General features: G+C 37.2%; 1 protein-coding gene across 1 annotated transcript in view; it reads left to right on the forward strand.

Moving 5' to 3' along the window:
* The window catches only part of LOC133531712 (zinc finger protein OZF-like), an 18,037-nt gene extending 1,788 nt beyond the window's left edge, over positions 1-16,249 (forward strand). The window contains exon 2 of the mRNA XM_061870087.1: positions 14,704-16,249. Coding sequence (XP_061726071.1) covers positions 14,704-15,806 — 1,103 coding nt within the window. The 3' untranslated portion in view covers positions 15,807-16,249. The remainder of the gene's footprint in view (positions 1-14,703) is intronic.
* The last annotated feature ends 1,920 nt before the right edge of the window (positions 16,250-18,169 follow it).

The raw sequence follows: 18,169 nt of genomic DNA on the forward strand, positions 1-18,169 counted from the left end.
TGCCCAGGCTAGTCGTACTCGTCTGTTGATCTCATTGGTTTGGTTCCTCTTCCCGGTCACTATCTCTTGTCCCAAATATACGTATTTATCGACAGTTTCGATGGCGGTATTGTCAACTGTGATATTCGCCTTGACTTCCGTATTGGTCATAACTTTTGTCTTGTCTAGATTCATTTCCAGGCATTCATTATTGTGTATGATAGCATATAAAAAAGCGGCCAAGTGCGAGTCGGACTCGCCCATGAAGGGTTCCGTACCATTTATGACGTATTAAAAAAAACTACTTACTAGATCTTGTTCAAACCAATTTTCGGTGGAAGTTTGCATAGTAATGTATATCATATATTTTTTTTAGATTTTTCATTCTGTTATTTTAGAAGTTACAGGGGGGGGGGACACATTTTTTCACTTTGGAAGTGTCTCTCGCGCAAACTATTCAGTTTAGAAAAAAAATGATAGTAGGAACTTAAATATCATTTTTGAAGACCTATCCATAGATATGCCACACGTATGGGTTTGATGAAAAAAAATTTTTTTTTTTAATTTTATGACGTATTAAAAAAAACTACTTACCAGATCTCGTTCAAACCAATTTTCGGTGGAAGTTTGCATGGTAATGTATATCATATATTTTTTTTGATTTTTCATTCTTTTATTTTAGAAGTTACAGGGAGGGGGGGGGGGACACAAATTTTTTCACTTTGGAAGTGTCTCTCGCGCAAACTATTCAGTTTAGAAAAAATTGTTATTAGAAACCTAAATATCATTTTTGAAGACCTATCCATAGATACCCCACACGTATGGGTTTGATGAAAAAAATTTTTTTTCAAAATTTTATAACGTATTAAAAAAAACTACTTACTAGATCTCGTTCAAACCAATTTTCGGTGGAAGTTTGCATGGCAATGTATATCATATATTTTTTTTAGATTTTTCATTTTGTTATTTTAGAAGTTACGGGGGGGGGGGGCACACATTTTACCACTTTGGAAGTGTCTCTCGCGCAAACTATTCAGCTTAGAAAAAAATGATATTAGAAACCTCAATATCATTTTTAAAGACCTATCCAAAGATACCCCACACGTATGGGTTTGATGAAAAAAGATTTTTTGAGTTTCAGTTCTAAGTATGGGGAACGAAACGGGAATGTAAACATCCTAATGCGGTTCATAGAATACATCTACTTACCAAGTTTGAACTGTATAGCTCTTATAGTTTCGGAAAAAAGTGGTGGTGACATAATCAGACAGACAGACGGACACGACGAATCTATAAGGGTTCCGTTTTTTGCCATTTGGCTACGGAACCCTAAAAAGGTACAATAATATACACCGTGTTTTTTTTGATTTGCGTTAATTTCGAGGGTGCATTCCTGAGCTTAAATTAAGTAATTTTCTCAAAGACACCGATATTCTAATTAACTCCATTTCGGAGATAATCAATCATAATTTTTTATATTATAAGGCCCTTACGAGCGTGTACACTTGCCTTAGGGCCTGTTTACTTATTGATTAGTGTTTAGTGCGAGTACATACATTTGCTACTAAACGTACGTACTATCTCGGACGATCGATGTTAGAAATGACATTGATATGTCACAGTTTTCAATTGTTTGGTTGAGTTAAATGTAATGCCCATGATACAACAACGCTATATGCAACATTTAGTTACTGTTTAAACGTATCTATGCATATATATGTAGCCATAGTAGATCATTAACTCAGTTGCAATTACACCTGCATCGAAGAAACATGTCTTTTACTGTGTAACCTCCCCCTACATTCAAAAATGAGCTTTAACCGAAGGAACATATGGTCCAAAATCGAACCGGATCAAGTACGGGAGTGATGCAGGCGGCCGGCCGGCGAATACAATAGGGAGCGCATTCCTTAAGAGATAAGCGGAGTTGTTTACGTTGTTTAGTGAAGATTTAAGTAATGTTAAATAATTATTGATTTATAACAAACAGGAAAGTGATTGCAAGTGTGATTTACAAACTATTTGGCGTAAAGATAACTTCGTGTGTTGGAACTATTGACTTTGATACCTAGTGACAATTATCTGATTAATTATAAAGTGAATAAATAAGTGAATAAATTACTAAAATGCCTCCAATAACGCCCGAACAAACTCAATTCATTACCAAGTTAGAAGATGTGGCCGGTATGATACAAAAAACGCAATCTAACATAAAGAAGTGTCCGAAACAACGGCTAACCGAGGGTTATGTTAAACAAAGAATTAAAATGCTTGATGATTATTGGATTATGTTTAAACAAGCACACAATAGTCTCATGCATTGCACACCGCGTGAACAACGAGGAGATATCAAGTATTTTGTTAATGAAGATTATTATATTGTGGAAGACCTTTACCTCTGTTTGCAAGCCGACTTAACAGATTTATTGACCAAGTGGGAGTCTGAAAAAAAGGCAATGGAATTATCTACTATGTCAACGTCGTTCCATGAAGGGCAATTACCGTTTGTAAATCTGCCAAAAATCCAATTGCCGACCTTTTCAGGGAAATATGAAGATTGGCCCACATACCAAGATTTATTCACAGCCCTCGTGCACAACACAAAATTAACAAGTGTACAAAAGTTACACTATTTAAAAACAAGTGTCTCTGGTGAAGCAGAGACATTATTGCGGCATGTACAAATAACAGAAAATAATTACACACAGGCATGGGAGTTACTTAAAAACCGTTTCGGCAACAAAAGAATGATTGTTAATTCTGTATTAAAGAAATTAGTTGGTCAGAAGAAGATTCAAACCCAGTCTTCAAATCAAATAAAACATTTACTTGATACCACTATGGAATGTATCAACAGTTTAAACAATTTAAACGTAAACACGGAATCTTGGGATCCGATAATTATCTTTCTCGTCGGACAGAAGCTGGACGCTGAGTCAGTTAAAGACTGGGAACAAACTGTACATAAGGACAGCTCAGAAGACATGCCTAAGTGGGAAGAGTTACAGAAGTTTCTGGTGGCTAAGTTTCGCACATTGGAAATGGCCGCAGCAGTTTCAGTGCCTACACGTGATAAGTCACAAACTCCCAAAACATTTCATGTAGCTGAACAAGAAGAAGATGAAGAGAGTTTGTTCCAATGTGCTCATGCTAGCGTAGCCTCACAGCCTACTTGTACCTATTGTAAAGGCGAACACTACATATTCAACTGCAAGGAATTTACTAAAAACTCAGTGGAAGACAGACATGATTTTGTGAGAAAGAACCGATTGTGTTACAACTGTCTTGTTCCATACCATAATGTATTTCGATGCAAACAAAAGACGTCGTGCAGGATCTGCAGAAAAAGACATCATTCTCTTCTGCATCAAACGCGAGAAGCTAATGAAGAAGTAGCTGCTACACAACCACAATCACAACCAGAACCTGACACGAAACTTACAACTTTGCACGTTTCCAAACAACAACCGAGTCGTAAAATGTTACTGGCCACAGCCCAAGTAGCGGTAAGATCGAGCGATGGTGATACACACATACTTCGAGCTCTAATCGACCCGTGCTCAGAGGCTTCATTTGTATCAGAACGAGTTGTACAATTACTGGGTTTGCCAAGAACTAGCATCAATGGAGTAGTTTCTGGACTTGAAGAAAGTACACAAATAAATATCAAGCATATGGTCGACATTACAATTTCATCAAGATATGAAAACAAGAAGACTGTTCTAGTTTCAGCTTACGTTTTAAAGTCTGTATCCACATATTTGCCTTCGAAACATATTTCGATAGATTCTCAGGCCATTGAAACATTGAAATTGGCTGATCCTACCTATGACATACCCAGCAAGGTGGATATGTTGCTCGGCGCAGAAATCTACTGTCAAATTATTCAAGAAGGTTTATTAAAAATGAATGATGGGATAGTCGCTCAAAAAACTACTTTAGGATGGATACTAACGGGTCAAAAACAAATAGAAGCACAGAGCGACCAACACAACGTTACAACATTACACATAACAAGAATGGTGGCTGAAGACAATGATTTACTGCGAAGGTTCTGGGAGATAGAAACTGATGTGTACAAGAAAAAGAAAATACTGACAAAAGAAGAAGAAAAATGCGAAGAGATATACAAGAGAACAACTAAAAGAGATGAAAGCGGAAGATATACAGTACACTTACCATTGAAACAGAATGTTGAAGAAACTGTTAATCTATGTGGTGATACGAAACATCAGGCTATCAATCGATTTCAGAGTTTGGAAAGAAAATTTAGAAAAGACGATAAGTTAAAGCAGGAATACACAAATGTTATAAATGAGTACAAGGACATGGGACACTTGCGAAGATCAGAAACACAAAACGATGAAAATGCACTGTATCTTGCTCATTTGGCTGTTATTCGAGAGGACAAAGACACTAGTAAAGTGCGCGTAGTCTATGATGCTTCTGCTAAGGGCTCACACGGTCACTCTCTCAATGACACCATGATGGTAGGGCCAGTTTTACAACCAGATCTTCGGAGCCTAGTAATAGCTTGGCGAAAACACAAGATTTGCGTCGTGGGAGATATCGTGAAAATGTATAGGATGATAAATATGACAAAGGAACACATAAACCTGCAACGCATTGTCTGGAGAGATAGGCCGGAAGATGAGTTCGAGAGCTATGAGTTAACAACTGTGACTTTTGGGACCGCTGCAGCGCCATTCTTAGCAGTCCGTACATTAAACCAATTAGCCGACGATGAAGCTCACGAATTTCCAGAAACTGCACCTGTAATAAAGAAGTCGTTTTACATGGATGATCTAATGGTAGGAAATGAAAACATAGAAGAAACAAAGAAAATGTGTCAAGAAATTAAAGAAATATTGAGAAGAGGAGGATTTCGAATGCAAAAATGGTCTAGCAATTCAGATGAAGTTTTAGAATATCTAAAAGAAGATAACAGTACAAGAGACACGCTGGAAATCAAAATGGATAAAATAATAAAGATTCTTGGTTTGACCTGGAATAGACAAGACGATACGTTTGAAATTACAGTAAACTTACCTGAGATGAGAAGTCCTATAACTAAGAGGTCGATACTTTCTGATGTAGCTCGTCTTTTCGACCCCTTTGGGTGGCTAGCACCTGTAATTATAACTGCTAAAGTTTTAATTCAGAAGTTATGGTTGAGTCATCTGGGGTGGGATGATGAATTGACATCGGACTTGACAGACGAGTGGATACGCTATAGAGAAGAACTGGTAAATTTACAAAACATCAAGGTTCAGCGCTGGTTACACTTGACACGAGAAGATGATCTCATTGAGCTGCACGGATTTTCAGATGCATCCACTCAAGCTTATGCAGCTGTGACGTACCTGAAAGTTGTTAGAGGTGGTGTAGTATACGTCTCAATGATCGCATCAAGAACTAAAGTCGCACCCTTGAAGCAGCTTTCTGTTCCAAAATTAGAGCTTTGTGCTGCAGCCTTATTAGCAGAATTGATCAGTGATGTCGCAGAACTTCTGAAGATTCCTAAAAATAAAATATTTGTTTGGACAGACTCAATGGTCGTACTGGCTTGGCTGCAATCTCAACCTAGTCGCTGGAAAACATTTGTAGCGAATAGAACAGCAGATATTACCAGATTGATAGATAATGATCGTTGGAGACATGTGCAATCTGCTGACAATCCTGCGGACATCGCGACAAGAGGAGTCAAAGCGCAAGAATTAGCTACACAAGATCTGTGGTGGAATGGGCCTGACTGGCTTAAGAGAGACCAAGTAGAATATGAAAAAACAGAAATTGCACAAACAGAATTAGAATCTAAAACGACATGTCATGTACTTGTAGATGAGAGGCCTATATGGGAGAGATTTTCAACAATGTCACGAATGAAGAGAGTGCTAGCTTATTGTAGAAGAATGTTAACTGAACGAAAAAGAGAACTAGAAGAGAGTAAACATTTAACAGTTAAAGAAATGGAAAAAGTAGAAGAAGAATGTATAAGGTTTTATCAAAATCTAGTATACAGAAAAGATATAGACGATTTGAAAAAAGATGGAAGAGTTAAGAAAAGAAGTACTCTAATCACACTTGCACCATTCTTAGACGAGAAAGGTTTGTTAAGAGTGGGAGGACGTCTTCAAAATGCCTCATTGTCTGAACAGACAAAGCATCCAATTATTATTCCACGAAACCAACATATTACAAAATTAATTATTAATGAGGCCCACACTAGAACACTTCATGGTTGGAATCAGTTAATGATGACTTACGTGAAAACCAAATATTGGGTTATCGGCTTAAAGTCATCCATTCGAAAATGTATTTACAATTGCAAGACCTGTGTCATAGACAAAGCTAAAGTCAAGAATCAATTCATGGGCCAGTTGCCAACAGTCAGAGTTAACCAAAATCGACCTTTTTTAAATAGTGGCGTTGATTATGCTGGACCTGTTTTAATGAGAACCTCTAAAGGCCGAGGACATCATGCAACTAAGGGATACATTTGTTTGTTCGTATGCATGGCTACGAAAGCCATTCATCTTGAGGCTGTATCAGATCTGACTTCACAAGCTTTCATAGCTGCTTTTAGAAGATTTGTTGCGCGCAGAGGCCATTGTCAAGATATTTGGAGCGACAATGGTACCAATTTTACTGGTTCTGCTAAAGAGTTGAAATGTATGTTCGAACCTGGGAAAAACAATTTAGCCAGCGAAGTGGCAGAACTGCTGGCTACTGAAGGGACAACGTGGCACTTCATACCCCCAAGAATGCCTTCATACGGCGGCCTATGGGAAGCGGGAGTTCAGTCTGCCAAACGACATTTAGCCAGAGTAAATAAGGATACTAAACTGACTTATGAAGAATTAGCCACTCTGTTGACTCAGGTCGAGGCCTGTCTAAATAGTCGTCCTCTTTGTGAAATAGACAGTACCACAGGAGTCCCGCTGACGCCAGGACATTTCTTAGTGGGTGAGCCCTTGGTCAGTGTTCCAGACTTCAATTATGAGCACAAAAAGGTCAATATACTTACCAGATGGCAGTTAGTACAGAAGATGACACAGAACTTTTGGCGTCAATGGCAGAACGATTACCTTAACACACTGCAACAAAGATATAAGTGGCAAGTTACTGTACCAGCGCCCTGCATTGGAGATTTAGTAATCATAAAGGATGAAATTACGCCACCTACTAAATGGTTACTAGGGAGGGTCAAGTATCTTCATCCTGGAGCAGATAACCTGGTGAGAGTGGTAACTGTACAGTGCAAGGGAGACCACGAGCTTAAAAGACCTTTATCAAAATTAATATTACTTCCTAAAACATTGAATGAGTAGTTATAGACCGAATCTAGTACAGTCAAATATATGATGAAGTGAGTGAAACGATTTTGCATGTGCTGAAGTGAATATTTTTTACTAAAACGTATATATTATTGTTCATATCTTAAAATTTTCATCTTTTTTGTAAATGACGGTGCATGCCCTCTGTTTTGAATTGTTTAAATTTATTGAAAACTGTTAGTTTTGGCGGCCGGTATGTTTAAACGTATCTATGCATATATATGTAGCCATAGTAGATCATTAACTCAGTTGCAATTACACCTGCATCGAAGAAACATGTCTTTTACTGTGTAACCTCCCCCTACATTCAAAAATGAGCTTTAACCGAAGGAACAGTTACTTTTTATAAATATAAAAATTGTAAAAAAAAAAACAAAAAAAAAATTTTTTTTGAAAATTAACTGTGCCATTTAGTTTCCCTAAACGTACTTACCGAAACCCCGGAGTTAACGCAATTCAATAAAAACACGGTGTATAGGTAAAAAACTTAAGTAAGTCGCCTGTTGTATGTAGTTGTGACGTGTTCGAATAGACAATACATGTTTAAAAGACACACACAAACAAAACAAATGTCTATTCGAACATGTCACAACTACATACAACAGGTGACTTACTTAAGTTTTTTACCTATACCAAGATTCGAACCTAGGACCATCAGTTTCAAAGGTAGAGTCACTACCCACTAGGCCAGACTGGTTGACAAACTTGAACTTTTACATGGCTCTATCATAAAATATTTATTTATTTTTTTATTACATACACACAAACATCGTACAGGCTATCCTAATTCAATAGTATGGACTTTGACACACAAACGAAAATAATTTTTTTATTATTATTAGCCTTTTTGTCAGATGCCGTTCAATACTCGTAAATTTCGTTCTTATTCCACTGTTGGTCATCTGGTTGCCAATTGGCAAAGGCCTCCTCCAGCCTTCTCCATTCTTGTCTGTCTGTGGCTACTCTGCACCAAGTTAAACCTGCCACCTCTCTTATGTCGTCAACCCATCTTTAAAAAAAAAAAAAAAAAAGATGGGTTGAAAGAAAAGACATACATAGGTATATAGTAAATAGTTTGTGTACATTATTACAAACTACAGTACACAATAAATATAGCAAATCTTCTTTCTTGTGAATTAGAACAAAGAAAAAGAAACAAATCTAACTACTGTCATATTTAGCTACGTTTCAGTTAATTATATATATATTTATAATATTTATATGTATGTTTATGTATGTCTATTTGTATTTCTTATATGTGTATGTTTATTCACTTTTATTGTGTCTGTGAATGTAGGTTTCATAACGGTTTAGCAACACCTATTTTTTCGAGAAAAGAAAAGAGAAATGGAGTATATAGAATTATATGGTGGTTTCTAAAAGATAGAAAAAGAAAACATGGACCACCAAAAATGAGATGGGAAGACGAAATCGTAAAATTCGCAGGGAGGCACTGGACTAGACTGGCGAGAGATAGAAAAAAATGGAAAGGGATGGAAGAGGCCTTTGCCAAATGGCATACAGACCAAACCGATGTTGTCTGAAATAGTAAATTTTATGTCTAACTAAATATACAATAAGAAATGTACAATTTAAACTTGGAAATGTAAAAATTGTCTGAATAAAAGGCTTATATTATTATAATTTTTTTTTTCGATTAACTTCTCTATTTCTGCTACCCAAAGATTGTAGGGAAGAGGTTGCTTTTTAGCGATAAGACCGCCTGTTATCTACCTCTACATTGAATCAATTGTTTATTTTGTATCTTTTTACTGAGGTGTGCCAATAAAGAGTATTCTATCTATCACATTGACACTATTACATTTAATAAATCAAAAATAGCCATATTTACTGATTTATTTTTGCGAAATCCCTTCTGTTCTTGCGTAAATAAGTTATTAGATTCAAAATATAAACTGATTCGATTGTAAATCACTTTTTCAATAATTTTAGAAAAGATAGGAAGAAGTGCGATTGGCCTGTAGTTGTCCATGTTTTCTTTAGCCCTATACATAAATTTATATCATTTAAAAATAAGCTCAAGAAATGGCTATTAATGAAAAGCTTCTACAATCTAAATGAATATTTTATGTGTATAAATGGTTAAAATTATTTTGAAATAGTATTGGTGTTAATGTTTTGTTACTTTTAGTATATTTGACTAGTTTTAAGTTTATTATTGTACGTCCGAAATGGGCAAGCTGTTGGACTTTATTTTACCCACAACATCTACATGTACACAGTTCTGTCAATAAATGAATTTTATCTTTTATCTTTATCTTATCTTTATAATATAGCTAATAGGGGATGCTAACATATGTGCAACTCATTTATGATTTTGGTGCATATTCCATCATAACTAGTACTGTTGCTATTTTTTAGGGAATATATTATGGTTAGAACTTCTTCTGGACTTGTTGGTTGCATACATAAGGAGCGACATGAATTAAGTGTCAATGTACTGTCTGTTTACTTTCGATTTAAATTATTATTTATTAGAGGATTATTATAATCATTCGAATTAGTAATAAATTTTACTTGATCTACATAATGATTGTTAAATTCCTGCGCAATTCATTGAGGGTCTGTTATTAACTTGCCGTTATGTCTTATATGGGATATATTTTCCTTAGGACTAACAGTTTTTGTACTGTTGATAATATTCCAAGTCGCTTTAGATTTATTTGATGAACATTTTATGTAATAGTCATTTTGGGACTTTTATTGTCAGTGATATCACTTTTCTCAAGCGCTGAGAATATTGCTTAAAAAGCCTCTTGTTGTTTTCATCTGGGCATACTCTATATTTCCAAAGCAAAGCTCTCTTTTTAACACAACATTTTTTATGCCTGAGGAAACCCATTTTGGCTTTTTTGTTGAAGTAATTTTTAATCTAATGATAGGAAAACACAAGTCATAAAACAATTGGAACAGATCTGAAATTTGATTATAAGCTTCGCTAACGAGGGGGGTGGGGTTAGGGTCGGCAACGCGCATGTAACTCCTCTGGAGTTGCAGGTGTACATAGGCTACGGAGACTGCTTAGCATCAGGCAGGCCGTATGCTTGTTTGCCACCGACGTAGTATATAAAAAAAAAAAATATTTGCCATACAAACGCAATTGAAGCTTAAGTTTTGTAGGCATTCATTAAATTTAACTACATTTTCCATACATGTGTCTCTCCTTTTTAAATGCCAGTGTGATAAAAGACAATTTTTTTTGACAGGGCCGTTCATTTTTTGTGCAGTGTGGTCTGACATAGCAAAGCATATTTTCATTTTATTATTTTTATATTTATTTAATGTATTCTTCTTTTTTTCTTTTATCTGTATGTAAAGACAAAACATAATACACACATTACAAAGTACATTCTTACCTACACTATTTCTACATACCAGCCCCACATACTCATACACGTACATTAATAAACTATAGTACAGGAACACACAAATACACAAAGATGTCAATATAGAGCTGTACCTAAGAAAGGTACATTACATTATGCTAGTAGTGACCGACCCCAATCTCTCCCGGGACCAGTCTGAAAATCAGCGCAGAGCTCTCTGGCACTGCACATGCTGAGATTGGCACCCTTTGCCACATTATAGATTTAAGTTATAATTATTGTGTTAATTTAAGTTAATTAGTTTAAGTTATTTTGTATTTTGTAGCTATTTTCACAGAAATTGTAAATTTTGTTGTGTGGCAATAAAGATTTTTTTATTTTATTATTTATTATCAAAGTCCATAACTTCGGTTTGGCACCCCGGACACGATGTATTATATCTATTCACGTATTGCTATGCAATCGCGTCGGCTCTGTTTCGCCCAATCTAAGATTGTAACTAGTAATGATATAACTGATATTCAGTAGAAAATTTTGTTCTTTTCAAAATGTCAATGTGAAAATCACCGCAAATAATTATTCTCTTGTCCTAAACACATTCACTGCCAGACAAAAAACGGTGCACTACCCCAGAAGCCGTTTTTTGTCCGGCATCTGAACAAAGTTCACGAGCGCCCACCAGATGGGTTCCCGGCAGTGAATGTGTTAATAAGTATTTTATCTAAAACGAATTCTAATGTATTAAAAAATATAGTCATGGTTGTAATGTCATTTTTAGGAACTCTATAAATACAAATTATTGTTCGTTGCGTTGCCCCGGGGCACGGGTATCTGCGTGGGCGACGAGCGGCAGTCGTGTTCCATAAAAATTCAGTTAACCCTACTAGGAGAAAATGGTAGGGATATGCGGAAAAAAAAACCATTTGGTACCAATTAATCCATCCATCCATCCATCAAATATCAAACATTTATTCAGCAAATAGGCCACAGGGGCACTTTTACATGTCCATTTTTACAAACAATAAATTAAAAAAAAAAACAATTACAAATATCGAATCTATGAAATAATAAATACTTTATTAGAGATGTATACTGTCTCTAAATGTCTAATTACACAAAAAAAACTATGATAAAAAAATAAAACCATAAAATACTAAAATTCTTTAGAGATGTATAAGTCTCTAAGTGTCAGAGATAAAATATAAAAATATATATTAAATTATCCTTAGAGATGTAGAGGGTCGCCAAGGCTTGAATTCTTATATAAATAATTAAAAGACAAAAAAATTAAAACAGACATCGCCGTTCAACGTGGCAATGGCTAGCGTTATGGGTACCTTTGCGCCGGGGACAACTCGGGGGGGTCTTTTTGACTAAAGTTAGTCTTAATTTTTTTTTTAAGTATTTTTTTGTGTCTATTGTAAATATTAATGGGAATCAATTAATAGGGATAGATGGAAAAGTATCCCTATTAGTAGAAATAGATGAAATAATATTCCACATATCCCCATTGAGGGGGATATCGCGGTACGGATAGGTGGAATAGGCGAAGTACAGTATAGTTACAGGTCGTGAACGCAACTGTTGTTGCTCTCACACTAAATTAGCAGAGGAGGGCCTGTGTATTTATCTCCAGTGGTCTTATATGCTCCATATTGTACGCGTAGTTGAGGTTTTCTTTGGTATTTTTTTTACTTTTTTTTACGACCTTTATTCATGAAGAATGTAATCCGCCACATGCCTTGTCAAAACACAAATGTAATCCGCACAAGCATCCTCACAAACTTATTGTACATTAACACGAAAACAACTTACAAATTCCGCAACAAGCTTCGTCAAAAAACATCTATAAACTAACGCCCATCCCCACTCTGCAACTAGCCCGGCCCAAAACTTCCCATTGTGCCGGCAGAGTTCTCCCGCTGTATGGCGATGGAAACCTGTTGAACCAGCTAAGACCCAGAGCGGGGAAATAAATACCCTTTCTTTGCTATAAAAAATAATAATAATAATTTCGTGAATCTCGTGAAAGCCGAGAAGGACAAATCCAGCAAGTACCTAAACTTGGCTCACGAGATAACCGCCATGAGGGATGTTGACTCGATGATCATTGTTCCGAAAGTCGTGTCAGCGAACGGTCTCATAGCGAGTCTCGATCAATACCTAGAGAGACTCGCTGGGTGGCTGGATCAAGGGTCAGATGCAGAAGGTAATCGGTTCCTCTCTCTGCGGCCCCGACCACTTTCACTGCCAAGAACTCCACTAGGGAGTTCTCGAAAACTTTGTTCACATGCCACGCGACTCCCGAGGGGAGTTCGTACTATACAATTATAGATGACTGAAGGCCATGCCATCCGACTCCTTTAGCGAGTTCTTACGAAACTTACGATTTTTCAGGGTTGTCACTATACCTCGTTTTTTAGCCGCTCAAATTCGTACGCAGCTTTATACTAATAGCTAGCCTAGTAAATAAAGTTTAGGTATCCGACATACCTCCCTAATATAATATGTATTTATGCTCACTATGCAACTAAAAATGCATGGCGTTGGCAATTTTGTCCTTTGTGACGGCCCTGGACTCCCTAGAGGAGTCGTCGGCATACGGCATAGAAATAAATGAACTCCCCAGCGGAGTTCTTGGCGTGCAGCGTTGTTTATTCGCCGAGTGCGCGTTTGGACTCCACGGGGGAGTCTTATATAGATGTTTGTATTTACGCCGGCATTCAGCGGTGGACTTGAGTTTTGGCCTGGCAATGAAAGTGCTAGGTTAGATTTTCTATGATATGTTCATATGTTTTTGTATTTAACTTTTATATTCATGTTACAAAAAAACCTGAAATAAGAAGGAGAATAAATAAAGAGGATTATAATAAGAATAATAATAAAGTCGGTCGGGGTCTCCGTCTCCGGCGTGTCTTCGTCGGTCGGAGTGGAACCCCAAGGGGGCCCGTAGGACTCTCAGCTCTAGCTTGCCTTAATTGGCCGTCCAGAGGGGAGACGTTAGAGCTATACGCTCCAGGGGTGGAAGTGTTAAAGGGCATAACGCCACGAATAACTTTAGAGAAAGCGCAGCACACCTCTCGACACCCCTGAGCCGCTCACGCCGGTGTTGCGCCGTCTTTACGATGGCGCATCAGGTGCCCATCTAGCGAGTGGCGAGTCACCGCCTGCCTCGGTAACACTGTATATCACAATGTTATGGCAGGTGTCCGGAACTCTTAGCAATAGCCCAGTCTTATTTTCCACCCAAATTCAAACCATAGACCAGGACTCTTTCCATTTTTCTGCAATAGCCTCCAATGCCTGCTGAAACCGGTTTATGGGTATCTATTTATGTACACATGAATGGGTTCCATCAGGCGTTCTACATGACATCAAAGCAATATGCTGGTGCGCAGGTTTGCAAAGTGTAGCAATGACGTAAAGGTTACACTTTTTAAAGCTTATTGTCAGTCTTTTTATGCTTGCAGCCTGTGGACCAGCTTCTCGCAGCGATCGTACAATGCGCTGCGTGTGCAATATAATAATGCTTTTAGGATACTGATGGGTCTGCCTCGGTACTGCAGTGCATCGGGGATGTTCGCCGATGCCCGTACGGATGACTTTTACGCTATTATGCGTAAAAGAGCGGCATCCCTATTGCATAGGTTGCAGGGTAGCACCAACAGTCTCCTAAACGTATTTGTCGTCCGAGTGGACTGCCCACTGATGAGGCGTTGGAACCAACTGCATGAACCCAACGGACCAACGCATCATCGAAATAGATTATGTTAAGTAGTTTTAGGTATTTATTGTTTTGTTTATATTGTACTAACTTAGATATATAGGTAGATAAATAATAATTGTTGTATGTACTAACACTATATGAGTTTTTAGCTCGAAATAAATGAATTTCATTTCAAAGCTCTCCAATCGGCCTCTACGTGTTGGATCTATATCCCCACGCACGCCTTATAAATGACCGGGCTTAAAAACCCGAGAGTTTGTAAAGGAGATACAAATAATAATAATAGCTATAAATGCCCTTCCTTTTTGTCCAGATGCAGCGACGAGTTCCAGATCAAAGAATTACGCCTCGAGCCTCAAACACGAGCATCTAGAAGAAATGGACTCAAGAAAGAAACGCCTATTGTCCGAACTCATCAAGAAGGAGACTTTCCCATGTGAAACTTGCGGCGAGCTTTTTACGCTTAAATCAAAGCTCAAAAACCATATGAAAGAACACGGGAAAAATCGCTTCGTGTGCGATGTATGTACAAAAGGATTCGATTACAAATATAAACTTATAGTCCATTTTAGAATACACACTGGGGAAAAGCCTTATTCGTGTAACATTTGCAATGAGCGCTTCAAGAGGAAAGATAATTTAACAGAACACATTGCTGTACACAATGGGAAATTGACATGCGAAATATGCAAAAGACAACTCAAAACTGCAAGAAGCTTAAAAAGTCATATGGAACTCCATAAGGGAAACAAACCGTTCCCGTGCGCCATGTGCACTAGATTTTTCAGTACTAGTAGAGCTTTAGATGAACATAAACTTATTCATACAGGTATAAAACAATTCTCATGCGATGTTTGCGGTATGAAGTTCTTAAACAAGAATCCTCTAACCATGCATAAACGGGTACACACTGGTGAGAAGCCGTACGCATGTGATATATGTAATAAATCATTCCGATTAAGATATCAGGTAAATACTCACAAAAGAGTGCACACGGGACAGACGCCGTATTCTTGTAGTGTATGTAAAAAACAATTTTCACATAAAAGTAATTTGACTAAACATGAATTAATACACACGGAAAATCAGCCTTATTGCGAGATATGTAAGAAGCACTTTATGCATAAAGCGTCTTTAATTATTCATTTAAGAATACATAGTGGGGAGAAGCCATATTCTTGTGATATATGTAATCGAAAATTTAAAGATAAACGGTACCTACCTAGTCATATACGAACGCATACTGGAGAAAAGCCATATGAATGTGATATATGCAACATGCGGTTCACGCTAAGAACTGGTCTGAACGAGCATAAACGAGGCCATACAGGAGAGAAACGGCATTCATGCGAAGTGTGTAAAAAACAGTATGTGGACAAAAGAACTCTTGTTAGACATATGCGTACTCACCCTTAATGCCACATTTTAAAGGCATTATATATGCGCCTGTTGAACATGATTAACATTATATAGCATTTTAGTCGAACGTGCAGAATGGAGAAAATACGGCGTTGAGTAAACAAAAGATTTCCTTTGGTAGGATTGGTCCTTAGGACTCAAGGATTGATTTAAGAAGTGGAGATTTTTGATGTCAAGTTTTAAGGAGGGGGGGGGGGGGGGGGCTCATCTTTATCGGGGATGCTGAATTAATTTATGATATCATATTGATACCATTCCGAAGTATAAATATATAAAATATGAAAAAAAGCTTTTTTTTTTAATTCCTCTTCACGCTAAAATTGCTGAACCAATTTAGTCAAAATTTGGTATATTGATAGTTTGAGTCCTGAGGAAGAACATGGGATAGTTTTTATCCCAAAATTCATCCCTTACGGGTGTGGAAATGGGAGGTGTAGGTTTGTATGGGGAATTAATAACGGCTCAACCGATTTAGATTCAATCTATGTCTACATCTTATTGAAAATGATACGAAACTTAGAACCTAAACATAAACAATTATTAACATCAGACGGCGCCGACGCTGAAAATCCACAGTATCTTTTTGGTATGTTGAGATGGTTTGGACACGTGGAAAGAATGAGTGAAAGAAGGTTAACAAAGAGAGTGTATAAGGGAGAAGTAGAAGAGGGAGCTGGAAGGGGTAGACCTCGGCGGACGTTCTCTGATCAAATCGGGGAAATCCTGAAAGGCCAGGTCAAGAGCACCCTAAACCGACGAGCGTGTATGAGGAGTGTCATGAAAGTGAAGGAAGCGAAAGAGGTATGTCAGGATCGTAGCAAGTGGAAATCCGCGGTCTCTGCCTACCCCTTCGGGAAATAGGCGTGATTATATGTATGTATGTATAAGGAATAGACAATATAAACTTTTCTACAAACGTTATGTATGTTCTTATGTTAGTGTTCATGAATGTATAAATGACAGATAACAGTAGAGGAGTAGAAAATAGTTATTCGTGCAACAAGAGCGGAAAGTTGTTTTTTCTTGTGAGTGTTGATAAGATAGAATCTTGAGCGTAGCGAGGGTCTCAAAAACAGGAGATGTAAAATAACTTTGCTCTCGTGTGACACATACAACTTTTTACCTTAGTAGTGAGAACATATTAAAGGTTAAAAAAACAACGGGTTGCACTCTGGGAGTGTCGGCAAAAGTGAAAACTTGAATATTAATGTTCTGTATTTTTGATATTTTGGAATGGGTAGGGAACCATCTCTTTTCTATTTATGAATGAATTAATTTTATTTATATAACGTTAACAGTATATTTTTAACATTAACAGATAATACTAATATAAAGTAACTAAATTAAACCTAATAAAATAGAAAATATAAACATAAGAATATAACAAATCCCCTCCTATGAAAAGTCCCCTGCGGAAGGGTGCCCATAAGGCTGGCTACGTTCCCTCGTTGAATTGTGATGCCTTTTCTTTGGCCTAGGAATGAGCCAGCCCTAGGGTCACCCGTGGTCTCCAGCAGTTTTTTTTTTTAAATTCTTTCAAAGAAAATAATTTTGCACGAATTGGTTTAATTATCAGTATAAAAGTACTATCATTTATGTGGTAAAATATAATATTCAATTATTGCGCTATCGTACACAAACATGACAATTTATATTACATAAAAAAATTAGCAGTTCAGAACTATTACAATTAATTAACATTTTTTTATATATATTATCATACGACATTATTACACAAATTGACTAAGTCCCACAGTAAGCTCAATAAGGCTTGTGTTGAGGGTACTTAGACAACGATATATATAATATATAAATATTTATAAATACTTAAATACATAGAAAACACCCATGACTCAGGAACAAATATCCATGCTCATCACACGAATAAATGCCCTTACCAGGATTTGAACCCGGGACCATCAGCTTCGTAGGCAGGGTCACTACCCACTAGGCCAAACCGGTCGTCATAAAAAGTGTATCTCTCAGAAAAATCAACTTCCATCCATAATTTCAACGACTCTTACACTCTCGATTCTACTGGCTTCAATGACATTGTAACAGTTTTTCGATCAGGACACGTGTCCGTCTTACGAATTTTCAATCTGACGAATCTGTCGGTCACGTGACCTGTCGCGAGTTTAACATTTTTTCCCCATCACAATAAGTGCACAGCGCCGCTAAAGAAGTTTAGTTTTCACTTCAAAAAATTCTACATCTAGTAAAGTTAACCACATTTATTTACATTCATGAATGAAGGGCATCAACATTATGACGAAAGCTTGTCTCACTTCCTGGAGTGAGGAAAGTCGCACTTTCGTTACTCCCCGGAGTGACGAAAGTAGGCTTGTTCGAGCTGCTGA

Source organism: Cydia pomonella, chromosome 25, assembly GCF_033807575.1.
Source record: "Cydia pomonella isolate Wapato2018A chromosome 25, ilCydPomo1, whole genome shotgun sequence".
Taxonomy (NCBI): Eukaryota; Metazoa; Arthropoda; class Insecta; order Lepidoptera; family Tortricidae; genus Cydia; species Cydia pomonella.